This window comes from Lactuca serriola, chromosome 3 (assembly GCF_051521515.1).
Source record: "Lactuca serriola cultivar US96UC23 chromosome 3, Lser_US96UC23_V15, whole genome shotgun sequence".
Lineage (NCBI taxonomy): Eukaryota > Viridiplantae > Streptophyta > Magnoliopsida > Asterales > Asteraceae > Lactuca > Lactuca serriola.
In genome coordinates, this window is record NC_136410.1 from 73,047,829 (window position 1) to 73,064,186 (window position 16,358).

Here is a 16,358-nt window from a genome sequence, read left to right on the forward strand (position 1 = left end):
TTAGATTTTATGTTTTATGTTATTTTATATTTTTTAAAAGTTTATAACTATTTTATCAAACATTTTATGTGAATAAATGGTATACTATTTCGAGCTTAAAGATTGTAGCTACCACATCTACCAATTTCTAAGTTCTAATTTCTAAGTTCTAACTAATAGTTATATGCTATAACTAGTTTTAAGAAACATACCACATAATCAACTCAATTATATATAAAATAAAATGTATTGATAAAACACACACACATTATGATTATCCTCTCCGCCACCAACTCCAATAAAGAGTAGTAAAGGTGCAAAAGCCGTGAAACAATTATTCCCATCATTTTATTAAATTTTTTTAACAAAAAACAACTTTTGTATTTTTAAATAATTTCCATTAACAAATGTTTCTATGGTTTTTAACCCAAAAACAATACCCACCGTCATATTAATTAAATAATTGTCATCTGGTAAATAAGCTATCAGATTTGATAAATACTCAACAGTTTTTTTTCATTTTTGTAAACTATATTTTTTCAATATTTACTGACTTAACGATTTCTTCGATGTTTAACATTAATTCGTTCATCTATCAGATAATCCAATTAAAATAACATACTTTATACAACTTTAAGAAAAATAAGATGTAATATACAAATCCTTTTTGTTGACGTAACAGATAAGAAAACATAAAAGTCCAATAATCATTTCATGTTATTTTGATATTTATCTGATATGAAAAAAGTAAACTAATGCTTCGTCGTCGACAAATATAAATATTTCCTTTTATAAAGATGTCTTGTTACCGTTATTCCGAAACAATATAGTACCATATGTTGATTATACATTTATACTTCAGAATAAATCTAATTATTTTATAGTTAAATAATATAATATTAAATTAAACAAATAGAATAGTGGTAGATCCCCATGTTAAAATTACTGAACCCATCACTAAAATAATCAAAAGGCAAATACTTTTTTCTTTTAATCCATGTACTATCAAGTAAAACAAAATTTCCTTTTTGTAATATAAATATTTATTCTTATAATGAAATTCATACCCCAATCATTTTACCCACCGACTCCATTATTCGACAAAAAGAATTACTTCGTCACTATTTTTTAAGATCAAAATACATCAACATGTCATTTTTGATTTTTCATAGAAAAAAAAGGTATACGTCTAAAAATGTAGAATTGATTAAAAGGAATACCAAAAGTATTTTATATATATATATATATATATATATATATATATATATATATATATATATATATATATATATATATATATATATATATATATATAGGGTTAGGTTATTTTGTTTTCACTGTCTATTGTGTGTATGTATGATTGATTCTGGACCAATCATTTTAGTTATTTTAAAAAAGTAATTAATACATATTACATGTTGAAGATATAATGGATATTAATTACATCTTCAGCATTTAATATGCATTAATTACTTTCTTAAAATAACTAAAATGATTGGTCCAGAATCAATCATACATGCACACAATAGATAGTGAAAACATTTAAAGCTATATATATATATATATATATATATATATATATATATATATATATATATATATATATATATATATATATATATATATATATATATATATATATATATATATATATATATCGATTAATGATTACCTTGAGAAAACTATCTTTGAAGACTAATCATTAGAAGAAGTTCCCAAATTTATAGTTTATTTTCAATGTTCAATACATTTTTTTTATTATCGAACTGTTTGATATATTTTTTTTACTTAGGCTGATAAAAAAATCGAATCAAACTCGTTTAAATTCGGACTTTTTATACCACAAATAAAACCCAAAAAAAAAAAACAATAAATTCTGTTTTTTCTAGATCTGTGTGTTTAAATTCCTTTTACTAACGCACCTATATATCTGGAAATTGAGATAATTATTTAAAAGAAAAAAAAAACGATAAACTGTAATTGCGGGTTTCTCTCTCAAAAAGAGCTGCTCTGTCTTTCTCTCTCTACTCGTCAATTGTGAATCAGAACTGTTAGTGACCTTTGTCTTCCAAAAGCTGATAAAGTCCAGGCATACAATTCTCCTCAACGACCTGAGTAATTGCCCAAAACCCTAATTAATACGGTAGCTACTCAATTATGTTTGTAAAGATTTTGGGATTGATGTGCAAACTATCTGTTACTTACATTGAGCGACGTGTTTCATTTCTATTGATTGATTGCATTTTTTGTTTGGTATTGGATCAGATCCGTCGAAATTGTATGAACTGAGCTCGAATTTTGATGCCAGTTGTATAATTCTGTTTTGTTCTTTTGTTGTTTGTGATTTATTGCAGGTTGATCTGAAGATATTTCTGGTGGAATTCATTGATAATTTAAGAAATCTCAAACGTGATTGGCAGCTCGATCTATTTCCTTTTTATTGCGATTTGGATGGTTTTCTGGCATGCGATTTTGCAGTTAGATGTCATGATCTTCAACCGATTTACAAAGACACTGGAATTTCCATAAGCATTGGAAATTAGCTGTTTTACAGTTGAATTTCCAGTAGCTTTTATGTTATGATAGGTTACTGGTTTCGTAATTGGTGGAAATTTAAGGCGGGACTTTAAGTTGGTTGCAGAATCTGGATATGAGAAATCCTTTATTGAATAAGCTTTCCATATTTTCTGGCACTAGACCACCATTAACCTGGCTACTCTTGTGTCTTGTTAGTGTTTTTGTGCTTATTGCTTTGTTAGGTTCATCTTCTTCTGGTGCTTTTGACTCTGTCACCACTAGTGTAAAACCAGATGTTTATACAAACTATAGAAGATTAAAGGAACAAGAAACAAGCGAATTTTTTGAGTTAAAGAGCTTTGCATCTGAAAATAATGATCTGAAAGAGATTAGGTTATGTGGAAGGGAAAGAGAAGACTATGTTCCTTGCTATAATGTGTCTGCAAATCTGTTAGCTGGATTTAAAGATGGAGAAGAGTTTGATAGGCATTGTGAAGTGTCACAAGATCAACCATACTGTTTGGTTCGTCCTCCACGAGACTATAAAAGTCCCTTGAGTTGGCCAGTTGGTAGAGACGTGATATGGAATGCAAATGTGAAGATAACCAAAGATCAGTTTCTTTCTTCTGGAAGCATGACAAAAAGGTAATTCTTTAACTTCAATCAGGATTAACCCAACTTCTCAAATCCTCAATCCTCATTCACATCTTTTCCTTAATCTTCTTCTAATAGGTTAATGCTGCTCGAAGAGAACCAAATTTCTTTTCACTCAGATGATGGATTGTTATTTGATGGTGTCAAAGATCATTCGAGACAAGTTGCAGAGATGATAGGATTAGGAACTGATGCAGAATTTCATCAAGCTGGTGTAAGTGTTGACCATATAATTGATAATTCATAAGTTTACTTTAATTTCCTTTTATGGTATAATGCAATTTCTAATGTTATAATCAACAGGTGCACACAGTGCTTGATCTTGGTTGTGGTTTTGGAAGCTTTGGGGCTCATTTGCTATCATTAAAACTAATGGCTGTTTGTATGGCTGCATATGAGTTAACTGGTAGTCAGGTCCAGTTATCTCTTGAAAGAGGTCTTCCTGCAATTATTGGCAACTTCATTTCAAGAAAACTTCCATTTCCATCTTTGTCATATGACATGATCCACTGTGCACAATGTGGTGTTCTATGGGACAAGAAAGGTAGTTTAAAATTAAGCCACTTCTGGCATGATTATAGATTATGATTTATGGAAATTAATTTTTTTTTTTTTTAATGTGCTACTGTTTAATGAATCAGATGGAATGTTTCTTATTGAAGCTGATCGGATACTAAAACCTGGTGGATACTTTGTATTACATAGAACTTCATTAAATATGGAAAAAGGAAGCCCAATTGAAGAGTTCACACAAAAAATCTGTTGGACATTAATTGGTCAGCAAGAAGAAACTTTCATCTGGCAGAAAACTAGCGATCCCCAATGCTACTCATCTAAGTGAGACTTTTTTTTTTCCCATAATTCCATATATACCCTTTTCCATATTTGTCGATATACGATTTATTGACATTTATTTGGTTTTAAATATCATAGCACACATGGCGCCATTCCTGTTTGTAACGAAGAACAGGAAGATTTTGATATTCAATCGTATTATCAGCCACTTGAATCTTGCGTAACAGGGGCATCCAGCAAACGGTGGATTCCCATCCAGAACAGATCTACAAATTCCCAAATTACCCCTGATGAGCTTCGGATTCATGGAGAGTATTTTTTTTATGTAACTTTTATTCTTGACACGTGTTGAGCAAGTATTGACCCATGTTTGTTTATGCAGGTGTTGAGCAGGATGAATTGTATGAAGACTTTGAATCTTCAAGATCAGCTTTGAGAAATTACTGGTCGTTACTCACGCCGTTAATTTTTTCCGATCATCCTAAAAGACCAGGGGATGAAGATCCGTTACCTCCTTATAACATGATTAGAAATATGATGGATATGAACGCACGTTATGGAGGTTTAAACGCTGCGTTTTTGGAAGCGGGAAAATCAGTTTGGGTGATGAATGTTGTTCCAATTAGGGCTCAAAATTCACTCCCTCTTATACTCGATCAAGGTTTCGCAGGCGTTCTTCATGACTGGTAAGTATAATTAGCTTCATTCGACTCTTGAAAATAATCAATTTAGCATGATTTCTTTTCCAAATAAAGAAATGTCACCGATTTTAGAAAAAAGGAAATTGTTTTTTTCTACGTTAAAATCTAAGGAATTATGATATTTTGTATATACATATACATTTTCTGAGATTGGATGAATTTTAAAATAGACCATATATTGGATCCGTTATGATGGTGATTTGAAGGACAAAAAAAGGTGCCAGTACCACTTTGTTTTTTGCAAAAAAACAAATCAAATAAAATTATCAGAATACCATCATCACTCCCACCCCCATGTGACTACGTGAGTAAACTGCAGTTCTGAACTTGGTTTGCTGAAAATTACACATATGATCCCTGTCTTGAATTTTCTACATGTTTTGTCCCTCAAAGAATCTTCCGTGACCCTTTTCATCCCTGGAAAGTGGAATGGATGCAGCAGTGTTGTCGCAGACAGCGTCCACTACAAGGATGAAAAAGAAAAGTTACAAAAGATTTTCAGCAAATGACATTGACGAAATTACCCTTATTTAATTTCCTTGTGTGATAAAACATAGGTGCGAACCCTTTCCTACTTATCCACGCACATACGACATGCTTCATGCAAATGGGCTCCTCTCAGACCTTATATCAAAGAAATGTAGCACCACAAACTTACTTCTGGAAATGGACCGAATTCTACGACCTGAGGTTATTTTTTATTTTTATTTTTTTCTACTTTAAACTCCCAATTTTTACTGATATGAAATACTACAACATTTATATTTTTCACAGGGATGGGTTGTTCTCTCAGATAAAGCGGGGCCTATAGAAGACGCGCGTACAATTGCTACACAGATACGATGGGAAGCAAGAGTAATCGATGTTGAAAATGGCAGCGACCAAAGGTTGCTCGTTTGTCAAAAGCCATTTCTGAAAAAATAAGGTTTTACTTTTTTAATTTTTATTCTGTATAAAACAAACTCCGGTAATTATTATTTATTCAACACCGTTCACATTCCACGCAACAATCACGATATCGTAAGCTGTAGATTACACAAAGTTTTGATTTTTTAACTTTCCCCATGTTTCTTTAATTTTTTTTTTTTGTAATCAGACCTACGTTTTGTAAGAAACGTGAATGTTAAATTAAATGCAAGTGTTGTTATATCATGTTACAATTTGTGAATTCGATCTATCTCTTTCTCTTCTTTTCTCCCTAGTGGCCATTTTCTGACCATATCTTTCAAATATGTCACCTAAATCAAACAAACCAACTTCTCTTAATTTCTTCGACATCACCTCAAACATAACAACACCTTCTTCATTGGAATAATAATGCAAGAATTTATTATAATCAAATCTAGGCACTTCAACTCCTCGATTCATCACTCTCTCAACATATTTACTAGCTTCCAACGACTTCCCAGCCTTCACTAACCCACCAACAAAAATCGTGTCAAAATTAATCAATGGGTCATCTCCTTTTCGCCCTCTTTTACCTAAATGCCCCTGCAATAGCATGACATATGTGTGCATTGTAGGCTCACACCCTCTCCTTATCATCTCCCTAAACACATTTGTTGCTTCATTTGCCTTTTTTAATCTCAAGAGTCCCTTGATTAAACCATGGTAAACACTTATATCGGGTCTCTCAATTGATTCGGCGATGTTATAAGCTTCACGGATTCTACCATTGCTTAAAAACCCATAAATTAATGAACCAAGTATTGTACAATCTGGCTGTATACCTCTATCACGCATTTCATCGAACACCTTCCGTGCGTGACCAAGCTTCCCCTTTTTACACATCCAATGAATCACAAGCTTGTAGCTCGAAAGCCCTAAATCGTCAATGGATTGAAAAAGCTTCATTGCTTCATCGAATCTATGTGTTTTGAAAAGCGTTTCCATCATCTTTTCGACACTATCGATATCGACATCAAAACCTTCATCCACCATTACATTCCATATCTTTGAAGCTTCAACCAAATCACCGACGTCACAAAACCCACGAATCAAACACCTGTACGTGAACCCATCTGGTTTAATCCATTCCTTCAATTTTAAAACAATGTGTTTAGCTTCTTCAGCAAGTTTACACCCACATAGAGTCTCAATCACTCTGTTCAGAGTTCCTAGATTATACTCGTAACCAAATCCATTCATTACGTGAAAAAACTCGACACATTTCTTCATCTCCCTCGCGGACGCCAACGTTTTAATCGCTATCTTATACGTTTTATCTGTAACCAGACGGCTATGCCCGATTTCATTGATCAGATCCCATAAAAGGTCGATGTTTCTTGATTTTCCGACTACGTCGAGCATTTTGTTTACTGTGACGGGAGTGTGATTGAAGGTTTGGGTTTGGGAGAATTTGTGAAACTTGTAGACGGGTTTCCAGGAGTAGGGGAATTTGTTGCAGATTTGGAGGAAGAATTCATGGGTGAGGTCGAAGTCGCAGCGGGAGAGAGAGGTGTGAAGTCTTGATTCCGGCGAGTCTTGTTGTTGGTAGAGGATGGTACAGACGCGGAGGAGATGTGATGGGTTGACTGGTGTTAAGGGATCGGGAGTGGTTGCTGGTGATGGAGGACATGGTGTATTATAGTCGGAGTAGTTGGTGGTGGTGGAGTGAAATAGGCGGTGGTGGACGGAGGAGATGCGTTTGAGCGGGGTATGAAATTGGAGGCGCCTGATCATTTTGTACGAAGATACTACAAAACTATCCCAACATGATCAAAGTTTATAATAGGGTTATTTCCAATAAAGACCCCATATTTATTGTTTTTTTCGTTTTAAACCAAAATGTTTGTTTTTTTCCTTAAAAAACCACACATTTTGCGAAAACTTTTTTTTTTTTTTTTTTGTCTTGTAACCGGTTGAGTGGGTACCCAACAATTGCTTTATCCTTCTTTCCTTTCAAACATTCAACCAGTCGACTATAACCTACAATAAAACCACAAAAATGTATTTCTCCGAAAATCAATTCCCCCATTTGATTCCCCTCATCATTTCATTCATTCGATGCTATCATACCGGTGTAACCTATAATCAAACCAGTCGACTATTCCCTTCCATTCGTTAAATGTTTCGTCTGTGAGGTTGCCCACTTCAAGAACCTCAGTGTCGATCTTCAACCCTTAAAATCCATATTTCTGGTACATGTCATAAATGGCAATTACTATCAAGCGATTAAGCAATATTATTAACTCCTCAAAATCCATTTTCAACCCCATTTCTCGGAAGTCAAATATTCAAGTGTCGCAAGCTTCATCACCAGAGAAATTCAAAAATGCCGCAAGGTTCGTCTGCCGGCGTAACCGGAAACATAACATCCGGTAAGTTAAAACCATTGTTGTTTAGGAAATTCAATAAGAATTGCTAGGTTGTTCATGTAGGATCATACGCATTTCAGGTGGTAATGTTCATGTAAGATCAGGAGGTATTTATTGGAGCCAATGTCACAATTGGTCAATCCACAAAGAGAGGTTCACCTTTAAACAATTCAATACATATCAGTTGAAACTTTTGAGCCACTAAGATGCAACTGCTATGTTTCATCAGTTTAAACAATTCAAAGAAGAATATGTAATCAAGCAATGTTACTTGGACTTGGGTTTGTTTCCTGAAGAACAGAGGATAACGACTACAATGCTTATGGACATGTGGGTCTATTTATATAAGGATGATGAAGAGGGATTAGCCACCATAAACCACCTCTTTGAACTTTCCTGCAAAAATCCCGCAACTCTGTTGCCAATCAGGTACTTGGCTTCTAATTTCACTTCTACATAAATAAATTACCCTTATGCACAAAGAGTCGCTTGGTCATATGCTTTTTATTTGATTGCAGGAAACATTCGCTTGTGATTGCCAACAATTGTGAGGACAAAGCTCTTGTGCAACATGATTTAATGAGAACACTCTGCCTTCGATTGTATCGACGCTCTCTGAACATCATGGTGATCGGAGAGGAAAACCTCTTTAGTGGCGTGAAACTGTCTCCGGCCACCGATCGATTCCTCTGATGGGTAATACCACTGTATGTGAACTTTTACGTTGCTTCCTTTGGCGTCCGATTCGAGCTTCTCCACTTTTGCTACATACGACAGCTTCGATGAATCGAAAGGGTGCATCAACACGCAATCGACTGGGTTTACCTTTACCAGTAGATTCCGATCATCCAGTCAATTGGGGGAATTGATTTGGGGAGAAATTCAATTTTGTTGATGAATGGACGATACAGTCGACTGGTGTAATTGTTTAGAGGAAAGTAGGATACAACGATTGTTGGGTACCTACTCATCCGGTTACAAGACAAAAAAAAAAAAAAAAAAAAAAAAGTTTTTGCTAAATGTGTGGTTTTTTAAGGAAAAAACAAACCTGTTTGGTTTAAAACGAAAAAAACATAAATATGGGATCTTTATTGGAAATAACCCTTTATAATATCTTAACCAAAAAAAAATAAATAAACGAGCCATAATCCCTAATTACTTATTTACTAGTTTATAACCTATGAAAAACACGGATATTAATAACTAAAAATAAAAATGACAATAAAAAATCAAAAGATTTATAAAACTTTACTTACTAAGATATAAGTTTTTTGTCTAACTTTTTAATTGTAAATAATATTAAAGAAATATAGTATTAAATTAAGAAATATAATATTAAATCAACATCAAATGAAAATCAAACAAATAACATACATCGCAATAATAATGTATCTATGAATATATATTAAACTTTTAACAAATAAATAATTAAGGTGTTTAAATATTGTTTATTTGATTTTTAAATTTTAATTCAGCACTTATTTAAGTATCAATTGAAAATTATAATTTAATAGAATAGGTTGCATAAAGAAAATATCAACAATTGTGAAATATTTACATTAATTGTTATCTTCTATCTATTTTTTTTCTTTTGTGAAAAACTATGAAACATGAACAATTTAGGACTATTAACATATTAAAACAGGGACTATATATGTAATATTTTTTATAGTAGTTATAATTTGGTGTTTCGTATAGTAGGTATACGTAGTAGTTGGGGAATAATTTGGAGTTTTGTTTGTAGAGACTAATCAGAAAATCGTCCATCCTTCCAACATTTATTTCTCACGCACAAACACAAATCAAAATCTTTATATGTCTCGCAACAAATCAAGCATGGAAACGAATTTGTGGGGTAACGAATATCGGTTTTATCTTTGTGGATTTTGTAATATGAATAGAGCACATCAGAGTCAAATATGAATAGTCACATCTACAAAAACATATAAATTTGAACACAACATCCTAATTACATATTAAAACAATTCAACTAAGAAAGATAGACATCATCAAAAACTTATAAATGGGAAAGCAACAATATGGTCAAATCAATGGGTATAGAAAATGACATGTGACAAATGATTATTTTATCAAGAAGGAAGATTAATCATATGAAGAAACTTACTCCTCAATATATGGTTCTCTAAGCGGATTATTTGTATATAACCTAAAGATGTTACAATGCAAGTATTTTGTGTCTAACTTGCGACCAACCAAATATAAAAATTAAAATAAAACCTAAACAAACAGTAAAACCTGCATAAGTCATTTTTTTTTTTTGCATTTTTCATTTTTTTTTTGCATTTTTATGTGATAAATATTGAGTAAATGGTACATTTGTTAATTCATTACTACTCAAAAAGATAATACTTTTGATTGTTTAGGTTCTGAGTTACTAATAGTAAAAAATCAAATTTCAAGGTACCAAAACTAAGAATATAAAATAAGAAATGTATTCGTAGTCATCTGAACTCAGGTCCAGGTTTTGATCAATTTTATATAATTATTTAGCCAAATATTACCTGCATTATCTACTAAACAAATCACATTCAGTTTCTATTCTATCTACTAAACAAACCACATATCTGAGCACTAAAATATCAAAAAACAACATATTAAATGTTATAATCCAAAAAGGAAGAAGAAAATGGAAGTTCCATAGCTACATACTTACATGAAATTGATGTTGTTATTACAAATTTACTTGGATCCCACCACTGATTACTAATGATCATATATCCATATCATAGTTATTACTATTTCAAAATATTAAACCACTGACGCTTAACATCAAAAATCAAAGAAATAGTGGTCACCTTCAAATACTCCTTGTCTTTTTGAGCATGTTTGAAGGAGTACTCAGTAGCAACAACAACAGATAAAAACTTCTTGTAGCCATTCATGATATCATATGTGGTGCTGCAGCTAACGAATGGTACTTAATGCCCAATGAAAATGCAACAAATTGAGAAAGTCCAGTGGTGAATTTCTCATTGATATCATCTTCTATGCGGTAAAGAACTTCTGGACTGAACACTAATCCGTTTTCATAAACAAAATGAACGATTAAGCTCCATAGGAGTTAGAATTTCCATTGTTCATTTTTTAATCATCATGGGAATGTTAAGAACCTGGTGTTTGTATATTCAGATCATAGAAGATAAAGAAATCAATGATTATCGTTTAGATTTTTGAGTTTCATTGAAGAAAACGAAGAAAAACAAATTACCTGGAAAATAAAGTTTCTGATAGATCCAATTCTGTGATTCCTAGAGGAACAATGACGTCAATTAGTGTAAGGAGATCAACACATGCAGGTGCTGCAACATGGAAATTGAAGCAATGGTTACAATCGATTTATCAAATCTGATATGAAACATGATGAACTGAAGTGATAGATTTTAATTTCGTTAACCCCAACAGTACCATCCCTTCAAAAACTGCGGCTATATAGGGTTTAGGAATAAAAACAACATTAATATCGTGATTACCTTTGGATGGCTGGTTTTATGGAACACAATTACCTTAGACGGGGTAGGAATGAGAAAGAGATATGATGGTCATCATCGCCATCTTCATCCGACACTGACATGCCAGATGACGAACATTAATATACTGACCAGAAGAACTGTTGATGCGATTTGCTGTATCACCTAAATCTCTAGTAACTCTGATTCAGTATTGAGAGAGAGAGAAAGAAAAGGCAGACAATATTAATCAGTTTGATTAGGAGAGCAAGAGAGAAGAATAGGAGAAAATTGGTTATGCCATAGGCGAGAGTATTAGGGAGATGATGACATTTAATTTCAAAATTGAAATTGACGATTTCAATATAGAATTTTTTGGAAGATTGAATATAGTAAGTAATCAAGTCTTTGCAGACGTGAATATTAACATTAAAATAGGAGATCTGTTACATAAATCATATGAGCTAGACATGTAATCGAGACTATTATAAGAATAAGGGGCAAAAAAGGAATTTCACATTTGCTGAAAATCAAAGATTGAAATGACACGTGGCAGAGAGGATTCGTTTATTATAGAGATAGATTCTAGATATGATCCACAAAATAAGAGGTAAACAAAAATTAATTATATAAAAAAAAAGAGGTAAACTAAATATCCGAAGACTATAAAGAATTTGTTTTTAAATACTATAAGTTTGTAAATAGAAGTTTAAATAAATAAATTATTTAAAATTTAAAAGAGTTTTTCTAAAATTCTAGTTTATTATACTTCAACTAAATCCATACATACACTAAGTAGTATGGCCGTCTTAAATAATTATCGTTGTATTAGTCATATTGGTATTCAATATAAAAATTTTGTAAAGATATTGGCTTTGAGATTATCAAAAGTTATTGATTAGACCCATTATAATCTGACATAGACGTCGCAAAACTATGTCTACGAGGATATTGAGTCGTTGGATCTTGAGTAGGAGGAACAGTAGGTCTTGATTCCGGCGAGTCTTGTTGTTGGTAGAGGATGGTGCAGACGCGGAGGAGATGTGATGGGTTGACTGGTGTTAAGGGATCGGGAGTGGTTGCTGGTGATGGAGGACATGGTGTATTATAGTCGGAGTAGTTGGTGGTGGTGGAGTGAAATAGGCGGTGGTGGATGGAGGAGATGCGTTTGAGCGGGGTATGAAATTGGAGGCGCCTGATCATTTTGTACGAAGATACTACAAAACTATCCCAACATGATCGAAGTTTATAATATCTTAACCAAAAAATAAATAAATAAACGAGCCATAATCCCTAATTACTTATTTATTTTCAGCTAAAAAAATAAGGAAAATAATGGTCTTATTATGTATTTCGATTTTACCATTTTAGTCCTTAAAGTTTTTTTTCCGTGCCTTTTAAAGAAATAACATTATTTTTTACCTGTTCATTTGGTCACCTAACCTAATACAACCGGTTTCATATGTCATATATCATTTTTGTTTGTTGACATGCCTAGTCACACTTGATTATTTGACTTTTTTTTAATACAACCGGTTTCAAATTCCTCCAATTAACTCAACTCAAATGAATCATAACTGTTTCTAAGGTTTTTTAACTAGATCAATTTTTCAAACTCCTTTATGAATGTTTAATACAATTACCAGCCACAAGTTTACAAGATAAATGAAGAGAAGCCTGGATTTGAGCTTCGGACTGAAATCGCTTGAGGGTTTCGGAGAATCACTTCGATGGAGGTAATGAAGTATGGACAAGTGGAGTATCTTTTTCATTTCGGGATTAAAGATGTGATTTTCCTGCTTCCATCCTCCTTCGAAGTAGCTGTCATCTTGCTTTCCCAACTATGGTCGAATATGAGAAGTTAATAAGAGTTTATAGGTGTTGTAAGTCTTAATAATTCTAGGGTTTTTGTTGTTGCTATGAAATAGGGGATTTCGAGAGAGAGGCCTTTTCAGTTCTCTCTAAGCGCCGACCAAGGAGGAGTAAAGGGTTTTATTGGATGCGAACTAGGGTTTTTGTTGGTGTCTCGAGTCATACATCAAGTTTTACAAATATTTGTTGGGTAATGAACACAAAGCTATTATTCACACTTTTTGAGTCGATAGAAAACGATTTGGATCTAAAAAGGTCATGCAACCCGAAGAAGATGATGAATAGGAGCTCTGTGTGTGAGTGTGTAACATCCCGAAATTCAGGTACAACTATTTAACTCTTCTCCTTTTCCAAATTGTCAAGTTTAACCCTTAAAGGAAAAATTATGGCAAATGAGTACGTTGGGTGTACTGAAGAGTACGTTGCGCGTACTCGTGCGCTTAATTTGGACGCGGACTCGCCTAGGTACGTTGGGCGTACCCAGGGTTATGCTGGGCGTAGCGGGCCCAGATGCAAACCCTAATTTGTGGCTTGTGCACTATAAAAGGAATGTTAAGGCCTTATCCTCAGCCACCATTTCAGAGAGTGAAACCCTAATAGAGAGTTACCCTTCGTTCCTAGCTTTTGTGTGTGTGTTCTAAGCCTCAAAGTGTCATTTCAAGGTGGTGAAAGAGAAGAGGAGGTCATTTTAGGAGCTAGAAGTTGGTGGACAAGAGTGGATCTGAGTTCTACAGAGGTTGGAGCTTCTTTCTGAGGTAAAAAGCTCAAAGCTTTCCTTGTCATTTGTGATTTGTGCTTCTTGGACCAATTATTAGGGTTTTTGGTCCTAAGGTGGAGACTTTATAAGCAAATGGTCTCCATTGGCCTAGTTCTGCCATATTTCAGAGTAATATGAGTTGTATGTTCATAAAAATCCAATTTTGGACGTGAATATGGAGCCATGCATGAGATCTAGACTTTATGAGGAAGAAGGAAAGGTGTTAGAGTGATTAGGGACCTTTGTAGCCATGCAAAGGCTTAAAGGTCTCGACTTTACGAATTAAGTGATCATAGAGGAGTCAGATCTAGAGTTTGAGTTTATGTCTTAACCGTTTAAGACCAAAATCCAAGAAAGGCTGAAACTGAGACTTACGCTGGGCGTAAATCTCAGTACGCGCCGCGTAAGGTTCTGAGACCCCAATTCTAGATCGCCGGAGTACGCCCCGCGTACAAGATCTGGTACGCGTCGCGTACTGCCCCTGTTGACTTTCGTTGACTTTTAGGGTTTTGGTCAACATTTGGACTTTTGGGTCAAGGAGGGGTAAAATGGTCTTTTACCCTTCTGTGGGATCGTAGAAAGGGATTTAATCTAGCCTTTGAGAGCCAGTATTTATTTGAGGTTATTGTGTATGTGATTAGGCGGGGGCTAGATCAGTATATTCGTGTGCGAGATTATCTGAGATACCCGAGGTGAGTCTTCTCACTATACATTACCTAGAGTGGTATTTATGTGCAGACTAGAGGGTCTTGTATGCTATGTGTATATATATGAGTTATGTGCATTGTGTTATATGTATGCTATGTGTTGAACAGACCGGGCCGGAGGGCCCAACGATATAGACCGGATCAAAGGGTACAACGACACAGACTGGACCGAAGGGTCCGATGAGCTATGACCGGACCAGAGGGTCCTACGAGCTACGGGACTGGAGGGTCCCGATGAGACACATCGACCGGAGGGTCGTATTATAGCCTCGAGTGGCGTATGTATTGCATGTGGTATTTTGGAGAACTCACTAAGCATTTATGCTTACAGTTGTTGTGTTATGTGTTTCAGGTACTAGCGAGGATCGCAGGAAGGCGCCGACATGATCCGTACACACTGAGAGGATTTATGTATTTGAGGATCTTGGGATTTGTTTATTGTAATAACATGTGATACATTGGATTACTATGATATTCTATGAGTGAAAGTATGTTTTTAAAATGAAAATTGTTTTGGAAATTTACGTTGTTACAGAGTGTGTGTGTGTGTGTATGCGTATGAGAGTGTGACAGTGTGTGAGGTAAAAATACATGTCATTTCGTTTATAATAAACAAATAAATCAATAAATCAATTAAGTGAGTTGGCATAAGGGGGTAACCGGGTTACCCCTTCGTTTTGACAATAATGACTAATTAGACCCGACAAAAATAACTTTAATCCCTTAAAAGAAACGAAAATTCTTTACGAACTGAAAGAGTAAAGTCAAAATACATAACAAGGCCGTTGCGTCATTTTCCAAAAAAAATTACCATTTTTCCCATAATAGTCGCTATGACTCACTAAGACAATAGTTTTCTTAAAAAATTACGGCCAATGTAACAAAAAAAAACTAACTACTTTTTCAGACAATGTGTTACTGTTTTGTGGGCTGTCTACTTTTTAAGGGCTTGTCGGCCCATAATACATAAAGTTTTACTTTTCAAATTTGTTCATTTTGACTACTCTTTCAAGTTAGGTGACTACTATTTTCTCTCATTGTAGCATTTAAAGAACAATCAAGTATCTTTCGAATCTTGATATAACTTTAACATATTTTTTTATTAGGGCTAGCTTTTATATATATAGTTTAAAAAAAACAACAAAAAAAACCATATGAAAGCGTAGGTTTAATACGAAACCTACAGTGTACAAGTAATACATAAATTGTGCATCAAATACCTGTACACCGTGGGTTTCCTTGATGAAATTGTAGTTTTTTAAAAATCTACTCTTTGGGAGACCGTAAATCTTAGAGAGTAAATCGTAGGTTTCTAAAAACCTACAGTTTTGATTTCGAATATAGAAAAAAAAACCATTTATATATGTTTCACTGAAACGTAGGTTTTAGGCGAAAGAGTAGGCAAATTAGAAAACCTACGGTTTCAGTGGCGAGGCTATTTGATATCATGGTGGGTCACTTGACCCACTTTTTTTTATATAATAAGGTATATAACTTAAAATTTGTGAGCTGCCTAAACAATTTGAAATGAACCATCTTAATATTTTTGACAAAGAAAAAAATGTATAAATCATATTTTTAAAGCCACATTC

General features: G+C 33.8%; 2 protein-coding genes and 1 long non-coding RNA gene across 6 annotated transcripts; 1 reads left to right on the plus strand and 2 right to left on the minus strand.

Annotated features, from left to right (window-relative positions):
* The first annotated feature begins 1,934 nt into the window (after positions 1-1,934).
* LOC145092616 (putative methyltransferase PMT5) lies at positions 1,935-5,798 on the plus strand. 3 transcript variants are annotated; one of them, XM_079030572.1, is made up of 9 exons: positions 1,935-2,122; positions 2,334-3,141; positions 3,229-3,364; positions 3,454-3,694; positions 3,792-3,987; positions 4,084-4,252; positions 4,327-4,631; positions 5,204-5,336; positions 5,421-5,798. In XM_079030572.1, the coding sequence occupies exons 2-9, from the start codon at positions 2,630-2,632 to the stop codon at positions 5,568-5,570; spliced, it is 1,842 nt and encodes a 613-aa protein (XP_078886698.1). In that variant the 5' UTR covers positions 1,935-2,122; positions 2,334-2,629; the 3' UTR covers positions 5,571-5,798. The 3 variants fall into 3 exon arrangements, with proteins under 3 accessions (XP_078886698.1, XP_078886699.1, XP_078886700.1); XM_079030573.1 differs by having other exon boundaries at positions 1,937-2,094; XM_079030574.1 differs by lacking the exon at positions 1,935-2,122 and adding an exon at positions 2,214-2,232.
* Positions 5,750-8,542, minus strand: LOC145092617 (Pentatricopeptide repeat (PPR) superfamily protein). Its single transcript, XM_079030575.1, has one exon. It carries the CDS (start codon positions 7,326-7,328, stop codon positions 5,796-5,798), a length of 1,533 nt encoding a protein of 510 aa, XP_078886701.1. The 5' UTR covers positions 7,329-8,542; the 3' UTR covers positions 5,750-5,795.
* A 2,019-nt stretch (positions 8,543-10,561) lies between these two features.
* On the minus strand, positions 10,562-11,863 carry LOC145094515 (uncharacterized). Of its 2 annotated transcripts, XR_013703390.1 has the most exons (3): positions 11,455-11,863; positions 11,193-11,283; positions 10,562-11,094 (listed from the first exon to the last, which is right to left on the minus strand). It is a non-coding gene; the product is annotated as an uncharacterized LOC145094515 (long non-coding RNA). The 2 variants fall into 2 exon arrangements; XR_013703389.1 differs by having other exon boundaries at positions 11,193-11,863.
* Between the last annotated feature and the right edge of the window lie 4,495 nt (positions 11,864-16,358).